This window comes from Delphinapterus leucas, chromosome 4, assembly GCF_059928025.1.
Source record: "Delphinapterus leucas isolate spDelLeu-1000000601 "Yukka" chromosome 4, BTC_Dleu_Yukka2, whole genome shotgun sequence".
NCBI lineage: Eukaryota > Metazoa > Chordata > Mammalia > Artiodactyla > Monodontidae > Delphinapterus > Delphinapterus leucas.
Genome location: NC_143132.1, coordinates 127,094,715 through 127,113,673, shown reverse-complemented (window position 1 = coordinate 127,113,673; position 18,959 = coordinate 127,094,715). Strand labels below are relative to the sequence as shown.

At 37.5% G+C, this 18,959-nt stretch overlaps 1 protein-coding gene across 3 annotated transcripts in view; it reads right to left on the bottom strand.

Annotated features, from left to right (window-relative positions):
- The window catches only part of ATR (ATR checkpoint kinase), a 103,365-nt gene extending 85,543 nt beyond the window's left edge, over positions 1-17,822 (bottom strand). For 2 of the 3 annotated variants that reach the window (XM_022582664.3, XM_022582665.2), the window contains exons 1-7: positions 17,600-17,822; positions 7,527-7,618; positions 6,247-6,396; positions 3,925-4,802; positions 2,929-3,107; positions 2,127-2,318; positions 584-777 (exon numbers count right to left, since the gene is read on the bottom strand). In XM_022582664.3, the coding sequence (XP_022438372.1) occupies positions 584-777; positions 2,127-2,318; positions 2,929-3,107; positions 3,925-4,802; positions 6,247-6,396; positions 7,527-7,618; positions 17,600-17,658 (1,744 nt within the window). In that variant the 5' untranslated portion in view covers positions 17,659-17,822. The remainder of the gene's footprint in view (positions 1-583; positions 778-2,126; positions 2,319-2,928; positions 3,108-3,924; positions 4,803-6,246; positions 6,397-7,526; positions 7,619-17,599) is intronic. The other variant, XM_089911045.1, reaches the window with a different exon arrangement.
- Between the last annotated feature and the right edge of the window lie 1,137 nt (positions 17,823-18,959).

Sequence of the window (18,959 nt, the reverse complement as noted above, 5' to 3'; positions counted from 1 at the left end):
TCAATAAACAGGGGTTCTTAACACAGAGATGATGTTCTGAGGTCTGTGAATTCAAAGGAATTAAATGTGACTTTATAAAAATATACATTTACAGGGGCTTCCCTGGTGGCGCAGTGGTTGGGAGTCCGCCTGCGATGCAGGGGACACGGGTTCGTGCCCCGGTCCAGGAGGATCCCACGTGCCGCGGAGTGGCTGGGCCCGTGAGCCATGGCTGCTGAGCCTGCACGTCCAGAGCCTGTGCTCCGCAATGGGAGAGGCCACAACAGTGAGAGGCCCGTGTACCGCCAAAAAAAAAAAAAAAATGCATTTATATGTGTTTTAGGAGAAGAAGCATAGCATTCTTCAGATTCTCAAATCAAAAATTTTAAAGTTATAGTTTCTATTGACTGAAAAAGAATAAATCAAAATGTTAGACAAATAAATTTAGAACTTACAAATTACTCAGCTTAATAGAACTAAAGTCAAGAAAAAACTTTTGGGTAGTCCCAACAATTGCATATTTAAGCCTCAGGCAAAAGAGAAAACCTATTCTATACTGATTACCTTTTAAGGTTATTTTGATCTATTGGGTTTTTGTACTCACCTTGAATATACATCAAAGCATCATATATTTTTACCACTTTGTCAATAATTGTCTCCAGGTCAGGTTTCTGAACAGATTCTAACAAAGTCCTGCAGCTCTTAAGCACTTTTGTGTAAAAATCCAAAGACATCCAAGTTATCACTACTGAAGGTTTCTTCTTACATTTCTGTTGACAGTCCTTGAAATCACAGTAGCTGCAGTTAAAACATTTTTTAAGACATAGAATTAAAATGAATTTTGTTATAGTCAAAACTAGTACCATAGTAAGCCAAAAGAAACTTTCAGTATGGGGCTTCCCTGGTGGTGCAGTGGTTAAGAATCCGCCTGCCAATGCAGGGGACACGGGTTCAAGCCCTGGTCCGGGAAGATCCCACATGGTGCAGAGCAACTAAGCCCGTGCGCCACAACTACTGAGCCTGCACTCTAGAGCTCTCAAGCCACAACTATTGAGCCCACATGTCACAACTACTGAAGGCCACGCACCTAGAGCCTGTGCTCTGCAACAAGAGAAGCCACTGCAATGAAAAGCCCGCGCACTGCAAGGAAGAGTAGCCCCGGCTCGCTGCAACTAGAGAAAGCCTGTGCGCAGCAGAAGACCCAACGCAGCCAAAAATAAATAAACTAATTAAAAAAAATTGTGAGTATGAAACTAACCTATAACTTTAAACTAATTCAAAGTAAATGTGCATATCAATGAATGTATCATTATTATTTTAAGTTTAATCCCTTTATGCCTAAATCACTCAGGATTTGGTAAAGCTAATCTATGATACCTAAATGTGACACCACCAGGCTTTAAAATAATAGAAGATATGCCGTGTAAACCGTTTCTTAATTATATGAGAAAGGCAGACTTCAACCTAATTAGCTATTCCTTCAAGTTATCTCAAATTCCAAATTTAATGCAATCTGAATTAATACAGTTTCTTTAAAATCTCCTTCATAACTTTGTATTAGCTAGCTAAGAGTCAGAAAATACAGAATAAACGATTATGTAAAAAATTAACAAGGAGTGTTGGTCTATAATGTGGCAGTAAAAATAAGACTAAATCTTCAGAGGGGGTTCACACTTTGTTTCTTCTGATAATCAGCCTATATTAAGAATGCTAAACTGAAAATATACCTCTAACGAGTTTTAAATTCCTACTTTTATGATCAAAGGGCAAAGTTCTCTTGACGAAACGTTTGGCTAGAAGAGCACTGGCTTCTGAGTTGTATAAAAATGTGTTCTACTTTTCTGCCCAGGAAAGTTAGTTTAGGCTTCAGACAAAAACGAGCCTCAATTTCTCTGAGCCTCAATTTCTAGTGTGTAAAGTGGACATAACAGCATTTACTTCACAGAACTGTTGTAAAGATTAAATAAGATATGTACAGTACCTAACACAGTATCTGGCATTTAGCAGGTGCTCAAAAAAAAAATTTCTATTTCACTGAAATGTTTGTGTTCTAAGGTCACAAAAATCAAGTGAATAAAGAGGTCTTCTAAAACAATAAATTCAAATTTATTACACAAAACCCACCCAGAAAATACAAGTTGTTTTACCAGTCCATGTTTTGATGAGAACAATGAACAGTACACAGAGCAGTCAGTTGTAGGATGACAGCGATTCCTTCTAAAGTCTCAATAACAGGATTCTTCAGGTTATTGAATTCAAGGAAAACCTGAAGGGACTCAGCCTTCTGTATCAGTGCACTCCATAATATGCTCTTTTTGTTCATATCCACATGTTTAATTCTGTAATTAATTATAACCAGAGTATAAAGATATTCATATGAACTTATATAATTTTGCTCACATATGAAAAATATTTAAAACAAAAGATAGCATGTAATGGCAACTACTGAAATTTTTTTTTTTTTTGGCCACACTGTGTGGCTTCTGGGATCTTAGTTCCCCAACCAGGGATTGAACCTGGGCCACGGCAGTGAAAGCACTGAGTCCTAACCACTGGACTGCCAGGGACCCTACAACTATTGAAATTTAAAACAACTTTTATAGTTGGCTGAAGCATGGGAATTCTTTGGCTACATTACAAAAAAATAGTTTGTTAACATTTTTTAAATTGCTTATAGATGTAAAGTCTCAGAGATTTTTCATGTATTAAAAAGTTAAATTAGGCAAGTAAAGACTTAAAAAGTCTTTTAAGTAACCATATTTAGCCATGAAATCTCTTATACTAGAATAGACTACAAGCACTATTAAGATATTTTAAGCATTCCTTTGACTAACTATAGAAAGAACAAATGTTCTTTGTGTATTTAAGTCAAAGCACTTACGTAAAGATGATTTTTAAGTGACTAAAGTTTTATTAAGTGGCTAAATACAAACTGAATGAAGGTCATACTCCTCTGTCTGTTTTGGTGCTCTTTTGGAAGAGTTAAGAGATGAGCTGAGTCGACGCCTTTTGGGTGACAGTCCATCGCTATTACTGCTGAGGTTTTCCTGTTGAATTTGGCACTGAACCTCCTCAATGATTTCCATACTTTCCATTTTTAAGGCTGCATAAAGTGGGCCCAACAAATACTGAGAAAGCAAAAATAATTTAAAAAACTAATTCTTAGAAAATAAGTTTATATTATTCATAGCAAAAATGTATTAGGTATTAAGATGTCAAATAAGGTAAATTATTTTCAGAGTCTCATCAGGCAAACAAAAACCTAAGTTAATCTATATTATTTCACAGTCTATACATCGACATATGTATAGTTCTATATCTAGAACTATGGTCTATAGTCTTAGAAGGCCTAAGACAAATCCTTCTCTCTATAACCTGTTTTTCCCTAAACCAAAATGACACAAAGAAAAATTCTACAAGGGAATTACTAACTTCTTTTATACTACAAATCTAGCAAGACTTACAGATAAAATAAACTAAAATATTTAATCAATTTATTGTATATCTATTTTATTGTAGTGTCTCCCACAGTCCAAATAGAAAAAAAAGGCATAATTTGGCATGACTAGTACTATATACTCATAGGTTTTCTAGAAGTGACTGATTATAACCTGTCAAAGAAAAATCTATGTGAGTGCTCAAAGTTTTTGCAATGAAGTTGATAACTGGCTCCTTTTTAATTAATAATGCAACGAACATGTTTACACTTCACAAACTCTACTTTAAAACTCCATTGGCAGTTCATTACCAATGTAGTGCACAAATGTTTCTAAAATCAAATTAAAAATCCATAATAGGAAGCCAAAGTACATTATGAAAATCATCCCATTCTGAATGTACATTATTAAAGATATTTTATTTTCTCATTATTAATCTTGCATATATGCATACACTTAAATTAAGAACAAATTACATGCTTAACAAGTAACCTTACAAATGACTTACCTCTGCATCTACCTGAGCTCCAAGCACATCCACAAGAGCTCTACAAATATTTCTCACATGAACCTTCCTGACTTGTAAAGCAGATTCATACCCAGCTGGCACATATCTAAGGAAATACTGCAGTAAATGGCACAAAGCTGCTTTTAGCAAATCAGACTTAAGCTGCATAAGCACACCATCTTCAAACATGACACAGAGTTTTTCTAGCAGCATATTTAAATAGACAGGCTCAACATTTCTATAAGCTTCTGCTTCAAAGGGGAATAGTGTCTTTATCAGCTTTGATAATGGCTCTTCATAGAGTTTCAATTGGTCAGCATCCATTTCTACAAGGTGTTTTAATAATTCCAAAAGTGAGCTGAAAAAAGTGCTGGCTGGTTGTGCCGGTAGTCCTCCAAGCTCAAAGAGTTCAGTTAAAAGGCTAATTGCTAAGGATTTAACTTTTGGACTACCATACTCTAGCAGAACACAAACTATCCGCCAAAGCAAGAGTTCTTGCCTTCTAAAAAACACAATTGCAATAATACGAATAAGAACCGTTAATAAAGTGACTTCGATAAACTCTAAATTTTGCATGTTCATGAACTGCAAAGGAGCTGGTTGTAAATACCCTACATGTTCATCTAATTGACTTAAAAATCGGCTAACTACCACTGGCCATTCCACAAAGTGTCCCGTTGCATCTCTTTCGTGGAGGTAAATCAAATCTTCAAAAAGATGTAATAATTCCTTCGTCAGTACTCCAAAAATGGCAGGACTCTTGCTTTTAAAAAGAAATAATAATGAGCAGATGACTTCACAGATTTTTTTGTGTAACATGTGACAGGATGGAGTTGCTGCAATCCGTAGAAGTCTTGTTATGATCCAGTTACTGAATTCTTTGAAATAAACAAACAAAAAAGATATTAAATAAATAAATACATAAGAGTGCCAATCAATTTGCTAAATGCTTGATGATTTATTTTTAAAGTGTAAACTTCACTAACAAAATAGTCTAAAACATTCCCTACACAATGGAAACATATTATAATAATTTAGAATACCAATTTTGGTGTCAGACAAGTTCCTAGCTCTCCACTTATCAGTCGTGTGAACTTTTCATTTCTCTAAACTTCTGTAACTTCATCTATGAAAGGGGAATAATGACACCTACTTTATATGCTACCCTGGTCAAGTAAGATAATATATTTGAAATTCTCAGCATAGTGCCTCAAGTTAAATAAAGGCTCAATAAATAGTAATTATCACTCCTTCAACAAATATTATTGAGTAGTGACTCTGTCTCAGATGCATAAGAACAAATCAGTCATAGTCCTGTCCTCCTGAATCCTATAATATAGTTTCTCAAACTTCTTAACTGCAACTAAGAGATATATTTTATATCACAACCCAGTATACATATACATATTTTAAAAATTTAAATATGTGAAACAAAAGTTTCATGTACCTATTACATGTACATTGCATGTACTTATTACATGCAATGTACTATGATATTTTCTAGTCAATTATATTTAATCTTCAATACCCACTAAATGGGTTATAACCTGTTTTTTAAAAATCAGTGTAGCAAAGAATATTAGACAAACAGGTATTTATAATATAGTTTAAAAACTACTATGATAGAAGAAATATAGAACACTCTGTACTAACAGCATAAAGAAAGAACAACTAAGCCAGTCCTAGAGTAGGCAGTCAGTAATGGTCAGAAAAGACTTTTTAGAGGACATACTATCAAAGTTGAGTCTTAAATTCAAGCAAAAAAATTTTTAAATACTCTATGTGTTGTACAGAAAAAGAAAAAGCTATGTGCTTTACACCTCTTTATGAGGAAGCCAATAAAGAGACAAAAGTAGCATTTTAGGCTTGAGGGCCATATGATCTCCATGTCCACTACTCAGTGTTGCCTTTGAAGTAGTTGCAGACAATAAGTAAACGAATGATCATGGCTGTGTTCCAATAAAACTTTGTTCACAGAAACAGGCGGCCAGCCTGTGGGCCATGGTTTGCTAACGCCTGATCTAGAAGAAAGAGATTACCAAAATCAGAAAAAAGAAAACTTCTAAAGTTTTCAATGGCATATGAACATATTCAATTACTTCCACTCCATTCTGGGTACCTAGTTCATAATAAAAGAAAACAATAAGGATGCATGAAATAAAACTAACCATTACCATTTTGCTCCCTCAGTTTATACCAAATTTGACGAAAATATGTGTAACAATGTGTATATTGTTATATTTATAATGTTATAGTTCAGAAGAGAAGAGGGTAGAATTCATAGAAGAAATTGAAAATGAATGCACAAACAGCAGGACTTACCAATACAACTGCCTTTGGCCTCATTTTGTCCATGGCTTCCATTCACATTTACAAACATAAGTGGGGAGGACTTCATGATATGCTGGATGAAATCGAGCAACATCACAGAGGTTGGCTGAGAGTCAGTCTTCTTTACAAGTTCTAGAGCAACTAAAACAATAAAAGCTTCATTTTAAAGAGTCATGACAAATTAAATGGCAGTGCTTTTAAGAAACTAAACTTTGGTGACAAGAATTATGTCCAACACAGTGCTCATGATAAACCGATGGGGCTAAAAACACACTACAATCCTATCTAATTTTAAATGTTTAATAATCACATGTATTCATCTGTTATATACCCATTCACCAAACATGTGCCATAGGCCTACAATACGCCTGGCACTGTGTGAAAATCTGAGGATTAAAAAAACCCTCAAAATCAGGTGAGGGAGTCAGACAAATAAACTAGTCATTATATGTAAACTGCACTAATCTACAAAAGAGGAAACAAGTGTCTGGGAATATGCTTGAAGGAGTTGATTCCTAGATGATGAGGAGTTGGTCAAACAGACAGGGTAAGGACAAGTGGTCTAAACAGATGGAGTACCATATGAAAACACATCCTGCAAGTATTCAGTAGTCATTTGTTATTTTTCAGGAACTTATAATTTCGCTGATTGAAAAAGAAAGGCTAAATGACTATTGTTAAGTCATGAAATCTGTGTCAAATTTGGAATTAAATTTATAAACCATGAGCCAAATGCCACTCTGTATTATCCCTTCCACGTAATTTTAACAGACATGACACATATGACACCATCTTGCCAAGTTGGTAATATTTATCTTTTAGATTGCCACAAACAGGAAATAGTTGATTCGACAACTCACAGAATCTTATTACCTCCCATAGACAAAGGTGCCAACCCTTATTTAAAGAGTTTTTTTTTAATGGCATTTGCTGTTTCTCAACCACTGACACAAGACCTAGCTAAAACAGAACTGGCCAAATATTTTTACCTATAATAATATCATATATCAAAGAAGAACTCATAGCAAGCAGCAGAAAATCTAGATAACAAAGAGGAAAACAGAATTACTTTAAAAGCCTAAATCACATTAAGCCTAAATCACATTATGTAACAAGTAATATTGTAAAGAACTTGCCTGAAAATAGTAACTAACATAAACACTAACTATATATCTAAAATTATATGGAGAAAAATGCTAGTATAATGTGTATACATGGAAAAGAAAACAATTTAAGTTATAAAATTTATACCAGAAATAATTGTTTCTTACCAACATTTACATCTGTAAGTATTCGGTCAATGAACTGACAAAGAATTTGTCTTGGCTTCTGTACAACGGTATTATATTCCTCTGGACTGGAACTAAAATACAAATAAAATGTTTTTAACCCTTAAAGGGACTCACAGTGTCATTTGTAAAAAATTCTCTAAAGTTGAACTTATCAAATGTGCTTAGTTTTAATGTTGACACTGATAGTATTCTTCTGCAAAGTATCCAATCTGCAAAGTCTAGACCTGCCCTGCGCAATATGGTAGCCCTTATCACATGCTAGTGAGAACCTGATATGTAGTTAGTCCAAACTGGGATGTGCTACAAGTATAAAATACACATTGGATTTTGAATATTCATTACCAAAAATGTGTAATACTGCATTAATAATTTTATATTAATTACATGTTGAAATGATAATACCTGGATATACTGAGTTAAATAATATACATTGGGTTTTTTGTGAGGTTTTAAAGTTTTTCTTGTTCTTTTTTTACTGAAGTATAGTTGATTTACAATGTTGTGTTAGTTTCTCATGTACAGCAAAGTGATTCATATTCTTTTCCATTATGGTTTATTACAGGATATCGAATATAGTTCCCTGTGCTATACAATAGGGCCTTGCTGTTTATCTATTCTATATATAATAGCTTGCACCTGCTATTCTCAAACTCCCAATCGAATCCTCCCCTCCCCCACCTTTGGGCAACCGCAAGTCTGTTCTCTATGTCTGAATCTGTTTCTGTTTCATAAATAAATTCATTTGTGTCATATTTTAGATTCCACATATAAGTAATATAATATGGTAATAATATATATTGTTAAAATTAATTTCACTTACTTTCTTTTTGTAATGTAGCCACTAGAAAATTTCAATTACATACATGGCTTGCTTTATATTTCTATTGAACAGATCTAGACTTTTAGAAAATCAAGAGAAAACAGTTTCTTCAACAAAGAAATTCCAAGGGAAAAAATAGAGGAGGAGAAACCCATAATGAACTTAAGGGCCATATCAACCAATTATAATATATGACTCTACATTGGATTCTGAATCAAAACTAAAAATAGCAAACTATATATGACAATTGGGAATATCTGAACACAGACTAGATATCTGATGCTATTAAGAAATTATATTTTTAGATGTGATAACGGTATGTGGTATGTCAAAAAAGTCTTTATCTTTTAGAGATAAATACTGGTATTTATTGATAAAATGATGCCTGGAATTTGCTGCAAAGTACTCTGAGGAGAGGAAGCGAGCCATGAATTGATCATTATTAGGTGAAATGGGAAATCAGTTATACCATTTTCTCTTTTTTTTTTTCTTTTTTGCGGTACGTGGGCCTCTCCCGTTGCGGAGTACAGGCTCCGGACACGCAGGCTCAGCGGCCATGGCTCACGGGCCCAGCCGCTCCACGGCACGTGGGATCTTCCCGGACTGGGGCACGAACCCGTATCCCCTGAATCGGCAGGCGGACTCTCAACCACTGTGCCACCAGGGAAGCCCCATTTTCTCTTTTATTGTAAGTTTGAAACTTTCCACAATAAAAATTCAATAAATGTTAGGGAAAAATACACATATTGAGTCTTAAGAACAATCATGAAAAAACAATACTAAAAGGAGATAGGGCCTCCCTGGTGGTGCAGTGGTTGAGTGTCCGCCTGCCGATGCAGGGGACGCGGGTTTGTGCCCCGGTCCTGGAGGATCCCACATGCCGCGGAGCGGCTGGGCCCGTGAGCCATGGCCGCTGAGCCTGCGTGTCCGGAGCCTGTACTCCGCAACGGGAGAGGCCACAGCAGTGAGAGGCCCGTGTACCGCAAAAAAAAAAAAAAAAATATTATTAAAAGGAGATACAATAATTAAGCAGAGGAAGAGTATCCTAGAATCCTGAATGAACTCAACCTGAGTTCCATGATTTGTGTAAATAACCAAGGAATAGAACATAATAATAGAAAGCCTGTGTTCCACTACATAATGAGGAATCATACAGTTATTCGTGTAATCAACAAACATTTACTGAGTACCTATAATGCACCACACAACACATCAGAAGCTACTGTTGGGAAGGTGAAAGACAGTTTAATGGAGGAGACTGATAAATCAATCTAGCCCTCTATCCAGGCTGGATTATGAGGCCATTCACCCAAACAGTTAACACAGGTGGAAGCACACATACGGGAAGAAAAGAAATTCAGTTTTAGAAATACTGAGTTTAAGGTCTCAAGGGAACAACTAAGTGGAATGTCCAAAAGATTTTTGTAATTACAGTTCTAGACCTCAAGTTCTAGCCTAGAGATATAGATTAACTTATCGATATATAATAGTACATAACAAGCAAGGCTAAACGCATTGTATTATTTCATATTTCACAAGAAATAAGATAGGGATATTGGACCCTAATTTGCATATGTGGAGACTGGTGCTTACAGAGATTATATAATCTACCACTATTAGAGCTAGTAGTAGTGGAAGCCTTGGATATGAACGCAAATGTAATAAGTAATAAGAAAGCCAGAGAGAACCCAAAGTTAAGGTTAGTAGAGGCACGAGGAGAAAAGGAAAGGGCCAGAGAAACAGAAAGAAAAACAATGAGAGATGTGTTCTAGAATCCAAGGAGGTTAGAATTTTAAGGAGGGAGCTGTCAACACAATCAAATAAAATTAGTTTGTTAAAATGTCCTTTGGATATATTTTTTTATTATGGTAAAATACACTTAACATAAAATTTACCATTTTAACCATTTTTAAGTGTACAGTTCTGTGCCATTAAGTACATTCACATTATCCTACACCATCACCACCATCCCTCTCCAGAACTTTTTCATCTTCCCAAAGTGAAACTGTACTCATTAAACAATACCTCCCCATTCCCCCTGCCGACAATTCTGTCTCTATGAATTTGACTACTTACATCTACACGTTGAATCCTATATTTGTCCTCTTGTGACTGACTTATTTCACTTAGCATACATCTTCACTGTTCATCCATGTTGTAACGTGTCAGGATTTCCTTCCTCTTTAAAGCTAGATAATATTCTACTGTGTTTATACCACATTTTATTTATCTATCCATGTTTCCATAGACACTTGGATTGCTTCCACCTTTTGGCTACTGTAACTAATGCCTCTATGAACATGGGTGTACAAGTATCTGTTTCAGTCCCTTTCAATTATTTTCGGTATATACCTAGAAGTGGAAATGCAAGATCATATGGTACTTCCATGTTTAGTTTTTTGAGATACTGCCATACTGCTTCCACGGTAGCTGCACCATTTTACATTGCTACCAACAACTTACAAAGTTCCAATTTTTCCTTATCCTCACCAACACTTGTTGGTTTTGTTGTTGTTGTTGTTTTAAAATAGCAGCCATCCTCATGGGTCTGCAATGGTATCTCATTGTACTTTTGATTCACAATCCCCTAATAATTAGGGATGCTGAACATTTTTTCATGTGCTTTTTGTCCATTTGTCTTTCTTCTTTGGAGAAAGTCTATTTAAGTCCTTTCCTCATTTTTGAGAGTCTCATACTCTACTGACCCTTTCCTCATTTTTAAATCAGGTTGCTTTTTGTTGTTGATACTGAGATGTAGTTCTTAATATTTTGGGGATATTAACTCCTTATCAGATATATGACTTGCAAACATTTACTTTCATTCCATAGGTTGTCTTTTCACTCTGTTGATACTGTCCTTTGCTGCATAGAAGATTTAAATTTTGATAATTTTTAATTTTAAATTTGATCTATTTTTTCATACGCTGTCATGCTTTTGGTGTCATAGCCAAGAAGTTACTGCCGAATCTAATGTCGGGAAGCTTTTCCCCTAAAAGTTCTCTTCTAAGAGTTTTATAGTTTTACATTTAGGTCTTTGATTCATTTTGAGTTAATTTTTTTTGTCCTTTGGATTTTAAAGTTTTAGTGTAGAGATAAAGGCAGAAGCCAGATTGCAAAGGGTGAAAAACAGATGAAATGTGAATATTGAGAATAGCATGCTCTCTCTAAAGCTTGACCATGGAATGAAGAGAAGAATTGGGAGTTAGTGGTAACTAAAGGAATATATGAGGTCAAGAGGGTTTTGTTTTGTTTCCCTTAAGATGGAAAGACTTGAACAATTTATTCTTGAAATTTGGCTTTCCTTCCTGGGATCATGTATAAGTAAAGAGATAATCCTTGGACAGGATGATTATCAGTAATCCTAATGACAATCATTAATATATATTTATTAATACAGGAGGAAAGGATGAGTACAGACTTTAATAATACAATAAATTCAAAACACAAATAAAGCCAGATGCCCTGCTTCAAGGAAGTCACTGGGGAGAGGGTAAGAAAGCACACAAATAATTTTAATCAGGTGTCATATACACCCAAAGCAGGAAATAACTAGCTCTGCAGAGAGGATTCATGGAAAGTTGTGTATAAATGATTAGCTCACTCCATCACTTCTACTAACAAAACAGCTGAGGATATAGTAACTGGTAAGCTGGTTATTTACACAAAATAAAATTATGTATTTCATATAAATAACAACTTATAACATCCACATAGTACTATAAATGTACATATGTTTTCCCACTTAAACAATGCTAAAAGAAAAAATGAGAAGGTTAATTATTTTCTTGATTATTCAATCACAAAGTCCGATCCTAATTGATTACATACAGGATCCAAGGCATCTACAGCTAATAACTGCCATGATGGAAATGGTCCTGGTACATGGTAAACACTCCAAAAAATTTTGCTGAATGAATGAACGGTTCATAAGAATCTTTCTGCATCTTGTGTCTCCTTCATCCTTAATGTATAAACTTTTTCAGACCTGTGGAATATCTATCTACCTGTTCTCTGCCACTAGACCATAGGCTCCTAGAGGTGGAGACTATGTTTTATTTCTCTATGAATTCCTGCAGCACCACTAGACCATAAGCTCCTGCAGGAGAGAAAATGTGTTTCACTTCCCTTTGCATCTCCTACACCACACCTAGAACTGTATCTTGCTTGATAGAAAACAACTAAGTTACTGAACTTAATAAATATTTGCAAGTAATATAAACTCTAGGTGTACAGAATCAAAGAACAAGTAGTTGTATTTATAAGTGAAAGAGAAAAAATTTTGTGTTTCTTATCTTATTTAAACCAGCACTGACCAATAGAAATACAATGCAAGCCACATGTGTAGTTTTAAATTTTCTAGTAGTCACATTAAGAATGTAAAAAGAAACAGGCAATTTTAATCCCAATAATATATCTGAAATATTATCTGAACATGTAATAATATAAAAATTATTAATGACATTGTTTACATTCCTTTTGGAGGGGGGTGGTAATTAAGTCTTTGAAACCCAGTATCTTACATTTAGAGCACATCTCAGTTTAGATTAGCCACATGTGAAACGCTCAGTGGCAACATTTGGCTGGTGTCCATAGTAGGTTATAGGACATCACAGATTTAAATATAACAAAAAAAATTTTAAGTCTGAAATTACAAGATAACATGAATTGTTTTAGACAAAGTCAGGAGATTTTGTCATAAACCAAATGTAATTTGACGAGTGTCATTTAAAAATGTTAATGAGGAGGTTTGTGGTGGAGAGGAACCAGGATTGTGGCTGGTGGTCAGAGTTTCCTATAAAGTAACTCTGTAAAAAAGGTTATGCATTCATATTTCATTTGCATAATTTTTAAAAATCAGTTTTTTTATAAAGGTGATGTGATTGTCATTTATTAGATGTACTATCAGAATAAAGAAATTCATTGAGGAGTAAGGATTTCTTATTTTGCAACCTCTACCTTGGAACTGAGCTAAGAGGGTATACTTTTTCAAAAGTATACAGTAATATTTGGGTGGTAATTTATCACATAAAGTTTGGATACATTTAACAAACACTTGAAAACCTCCCCTGGGGCAAGTATCAAACGCCAGGAAAACCAAGGTACCATATATCTGCCCTAAAAGAATTCGTAGTTTAAAGGACAAAAAAGTAAGCAGGCAGTTTTAACACAGCATGGTTAAGTGTTAATAGAGCCAAGATAGAACTCAGCCCTGAGCAGGACCTATCAGTCAAGGCTCCCTGGAGGAGGTGACACAAAGCTGAGTCCCTAGGGGGCTAGGCAGGTAAAATAAGGGAAGGAAGGTGAGTATTCCAGCAGAGGAAACAACATGTGCAAAGGGTCAGGAACAAGAACATAAGCTGCTCTAGAAACTGTCAGAGGTTCTACATGGCCAAAGAACAGGGAGGTATATCTAGAAATGAAGCTGAAGAGGGAAGATAAGGTCAAAGCGCAAAGGACTAACGAGTTTGAATTTTGTACTGAAGGCAATAGGACACTGAAGGGTTCTAAGCAGGTGAGTGAAGGTTAAACATGTTTCTAAAACATGAATTCAATTATGTTATTTCTCTATTTAAAACACCCCAATGGCTTCCCACTGAACTTAAAATAAAATCTAATTCCTCATTCTGCCCTATAAAGTGCTAAAGGATCTGGCCTCTGCCTACTCTTCCATCCTTAATACTACTCCCATCTTTGCTCCCTATGTTCCAGGCTTCTTCCTCCTCTTTAAAAAGTAGCCTCATTCCCACCTAGAGATCTTTGTATTTTCTATTCCATCTCAGACACTTCTCCTCCCAGTTTCACATGACTGGCGGCTTCTCACCATCCAAACCTCCTCTAGTGGCTAATGTTGCTGCTCCCCAGCCCCTCATCTCCCTCTCATTTCCCATTTAACATTTTAATGGCAACTATCACTGTTGGAAAAGATCTTGTGATTACAAAGTAATTTTAAAAAGGAAGGTCAGAGAAGGTTCTTGGAAATGACATCTGAATGGAACTAGCCAGTGTTCAGAGAGAAGAAACGAGTGCAAAGGAATGAAGGCAGGAATGATCTTGGTGTATTAAAAAAATAAAGCGAATGTCATTGGAGTAGAGTGAGCAAGGGAGGGATGAGGTAGGCAGGATGAGCAAGGCCATGAGGTCAGAGGTAGGCAGAGGCCAGATTATGGCAGACCTTAGAGGCCCTGGGAAGGAATTTGGATTTTATTCTAAGTATGTTGGAAAACCAAAGGAAGATTTTGAGCAGGGGAGTAATGTTATATAACCTACAATATGATTTATAGTTGTAAAAATCACTTTGGTTGCTAAGTGGGAAATCCACTGTAAGTGGGTAAAAGTGGAAATGGAGAGATCAGCTGAGAGGTTACTCTAATAGTCCAGATAAGAAATTTTGGTGATAGCAGTGGAGATGGTGAAAAGTGCTTTTTTTTTTTTTGCGGTACCTGGGCCTCTCACTGTTGTGGCCTCTCCCGTTGCGGAGCACAGGGTCCAGATGCGCAGGCTCAGCGGCCATGGCTCACAGGCCCAGCCGCTCTGCGGCATGTGGGATCTTCCCAGACCGGGGCACGAACCCGTGTCCCCTGCATGGGCAGGCAGACTCTCAACCACTGCGCCACCAGGGAAGCCCAAAAAGTGTTTTTAAAGGTACAGTTGACAGGACTTGCTGATGGATTATTAAGGGGTAAGGGAAAAAAAAAAAAATCAAGGATAATTCTTAGGCTTTTGGTTCCTACATTTACAATAAGCTGGGGAAGGAACAGGTTTAAGGACAATAAATCAGCAGTTCTGCTTTGGATATGTTAATTTTCATTTCTGAGTATAGATGTTGAGTAAGCAACCTAATATATATCTCTGGGCTAGAGTGATAAATTTGGGAGTTATCAGCATATAGATGGTATTTTAATTTATAGGACTAGACAAAGTTACTGAGGAAGAGAGTGAAGATTGAAAGAGGACTAATGATATAGCCCGAAAGCACATACGGAGTCAAGAATGATTCCTAGATTTCCAGTCTGGAAAAATAAGTGGACACGGTATCATTTACTGAGATATCCCTACCTCAATGAATAAGAGGAATTAAAAAAAAAACCAAAAAGAAAAACCGCTTGGGATATGCAAAGAATTTAAATTGGATATATTGAGTCTTAACTGCATATAGGACACCCAGGGAACAAATGGGTTATACTAACATAGTCTGCCAGTATACAGTTGCATATATGGTTCTATATGAAAGAAACATGGCTTGGAGACACGGATTTGGAGTCATCAAATAGCAGGTGGTAGTTGAAGGCAGGAAGAGTGGATGAGATCACCCAGAGAGACTAGACAGAGAAAAGAGTGCTAACAGAAAAAAACACTGAAGCAAAATTTATCCCTGAGAGACAGAGGAAGAAGAGCCCACACATTAAAACAGTAACATCTTACTTTTTTCAGAAATCTAATTGCCATGGTCAATGAAGAAAAAAAAAAAACAACTGAGGAGACAAGGTCTTGATGGCTTGAATCTGAAACCCAGCTCTAATACTAACTGCTATCTCTCTGGCTTTGGTACTTCAATTCCTGTGACTCTGATTCTTAATAAACAGTGATAATATTTGCTCCATTCTATATCATGGAGATACTGTGAGACTGAATAAGCTTGAATGAAGCAGTTGCAATGAAAAAGTCATGACAATTAAAAACTATTATCAGACAATTCACTACGGGTCAGTTTTTCTATTCCATCTCTTAGAATGGCTACAAATGAGTGAAAGGTAACTATAAGCTCTGTTGATGAAAGCGACTAAAAATAAATCCAAGATCCTATTATTTTTACTAACAAGTATCACAGAGAAAGAAAGAAAAGGGAAGAGAAGTACTAATCAGCAAATTCTATATTAAAGCAAGGTGGGAAAAGTACACTGAGCTTCACATCGAGCCTGAAAGATGAAATCTGTACATCAACTTCCTATATGAACACTTGCCTTCATCTTCTTTTAGAAAGGTAGATGTTACTTTACAAACTGTTAACACAAGTATGCTTGCAACATTCATACAAAGTGGAAAAAAAATCATACACACAACAATATGATGATTCAGTTAAGACAAGTATGGCCCCTTCATTTATATCCTCTTATGTATGTAATCGAGGAAGACTAAATGTCAGCGTCTCTGTACGGTCAACAAGTGGAGATGGACACAGCTGCACTGCAAAAAGAAAGGGAATTAAATATCCCATGGGCTTAACATCAGTTGTGGCTGCGTGCTAAGTTTCCAACCAGTTCAAGAAATCGGAAAGCAACTATTCCAATTGATAGTTCAAGCAGCAGTGGTACAAGCTCACTTATTTTCTGTTCACAGTGGGTTACAAATTTTTTTTTTTTTTAAAAAGCAAACAAACAAAAACCCTGCCTTCTCGTCTTAAGGTCAGGTTTAGGAAAGGCTGTGTGTGTCCTGAATGGGGGCAGCAGCCATCAACATCTACCTACTCTCTTCGGGCAGAATACTGGTTTACACGATTTTACTCTTGGGTTTACAGAAAGGAAAAAAAAAAAAAGAGCTTTTGCAAATGGAACATTATCTTCAAATGTTGGCAATACTCTGTGCACATTTATATTCTGTGGACTTTGTGGCCGATCCCTGGGGTTTCTGACTAAAATAACGGATTGAGGACTGGATGATCGATACGAAAGGGGTCCCATCTCCAGAATGGCATATGATTTCACTTAGAAACGAACTCTTCCTAGCAACTGGCCTTCCTTGACAGAAATCAGAACTAGTGATTTTTCTTCCGAGGGTAGTTTTGGGTCAAAACGTAAAGGTAAAAATCAATCCCTCCACCAGCGATCATAAAGCACAGAAACTGGGGAAAGTCCATGCGTCAAGTACTCCATGTAAGGGAAGAGGCTTTCAAGAAGCAAATGAATGTAGGAAAGTGACCAGAAAGTGTTCGGAAGGGACCTTTCCCTCCCGCTGCGGAGGCAATCCCCCTGGGGTTTGGGGCGGGGGGGGGAGAGGGACGAGCTCCCCGGCGCCGCTGAGGTAAAGTGGGGCCAGCCGACTACCCCTCCCCTCGGATCCGCATCCCGCAGGTTTGCGGCGACGCCCCGCGTCCTTTCAACGGCCTCTCTGAGGGAGAAGCGCTCAAGTCAGCGGAGGAGCATCTCCACAAGGGCCGCGGCCTGGGTTAGGGGATCGGAGCCGGGACGTCCGTGGCTGGGAAGGGAGAGCATGTGAGACGCCGGCCCGGCCCTACCTGCCCAGCTCCCGCAGGGCCGGGATCATAGACGCCAGCTCCAGGCCATGCTCGCCCATGGTGAGGACGCGAGGCACTCTTCAACCACGCCGAGGCGGGCTCCTGGCGTCTCCTCAGCTCTCTCTGGTGAAAAACCGCGGCGCCCGACGGGGGCTCGCAGGGCCCAAAACTCCTCCCGGAAGCCGCGGCCGATCCGCTCTCCAGGCCAGAGTTCTTTTCCGCGTAGGACTCGAGGGGGCGGGGCAAGGGGCGGGGCAAGGGGCGGGGCAAGGGCGGGGTGCGCTCCGGTCAAATTTCCAGCGTCGGGGGCGTTCTGAGCCGGGAAAGCTCGGCAGGCGAGATTCGCGAGAGTTTTGGTTTTTTGCGGTCCTGCTCTGTCACTCACTCCCAGCCTGAGCGGCTCAGATAAGCCTGACCCCTGGATCTGGGGAGGAAAGGGGCGTGGTGGGCAGCAGCGCAGAACGCCTCGCATCACAAATGTGAAGACTGAGACAATTCAGCAGCTAAAGGCCCAGGATTAGACCGCAGGTCTCCCCGCGGAGTCACACCTCCAGGTCCCTCATTTTCTTCCACTTTCTTGGCATCCTTTCTGAGAGATACGGGGCAAAAGATGGGCTCCTCCTTGTCCTTTTTGTTTCAGCAGGGTTTTTTTTGTTCCTTTGTTTTTCCCAACTTGAAGTCTCCGTTAGGTTTCCTTGAGGATTCTCCCAACGTTTAATATTTAAAAAGAGGGTTGAATTATATTTATTTGTGTCTCATTTAGTCAGCAGCAGTACTATGTATTTTTATGTCACCATTACGGGCATCTATTACCTATGATTTAATTTTTAAAGTAAAATCAGTGGCTTTTGGCTGTAGACATTTCCTACCTCAACCCAGTTTGTTTATACGAAAAATGGTCATCATAAGAAGCTGTTAACATGTCAAAATTATGTATTTAATGAGGCAAGGCCATGCAGTGTGCTTACACTGTTTCCTTACACATGAGAATAATCGTTATACAGTATGCTAAAAAAAATCAAAGTGATGGAGTGACAGCCAAATACGCTTCCGCCTCAGGGATTTTACATTTGCTGTGCCCTTTGCCTTGACCTTAAACACCCCTCTTTCATCACCCTTCTTCAGATGTTTGCTGAAATGTCACCAGAGAGCACATAGACTAGCACACTTACACTCACACTCTTTTCCCCTCCATCCTGCTTTATTTTCTTCATAACACGTAGAAACAAATTATATACTATTTTATTGACTGTCTCCTCCAATTAGAATATAAGCTAAAATCCTGAGAGCAGGATTTTGTCTGTTTTATTCACTGCTTAGATACTCGGGACCTAAAACAGTGCCTGGTACATAGTTGGTG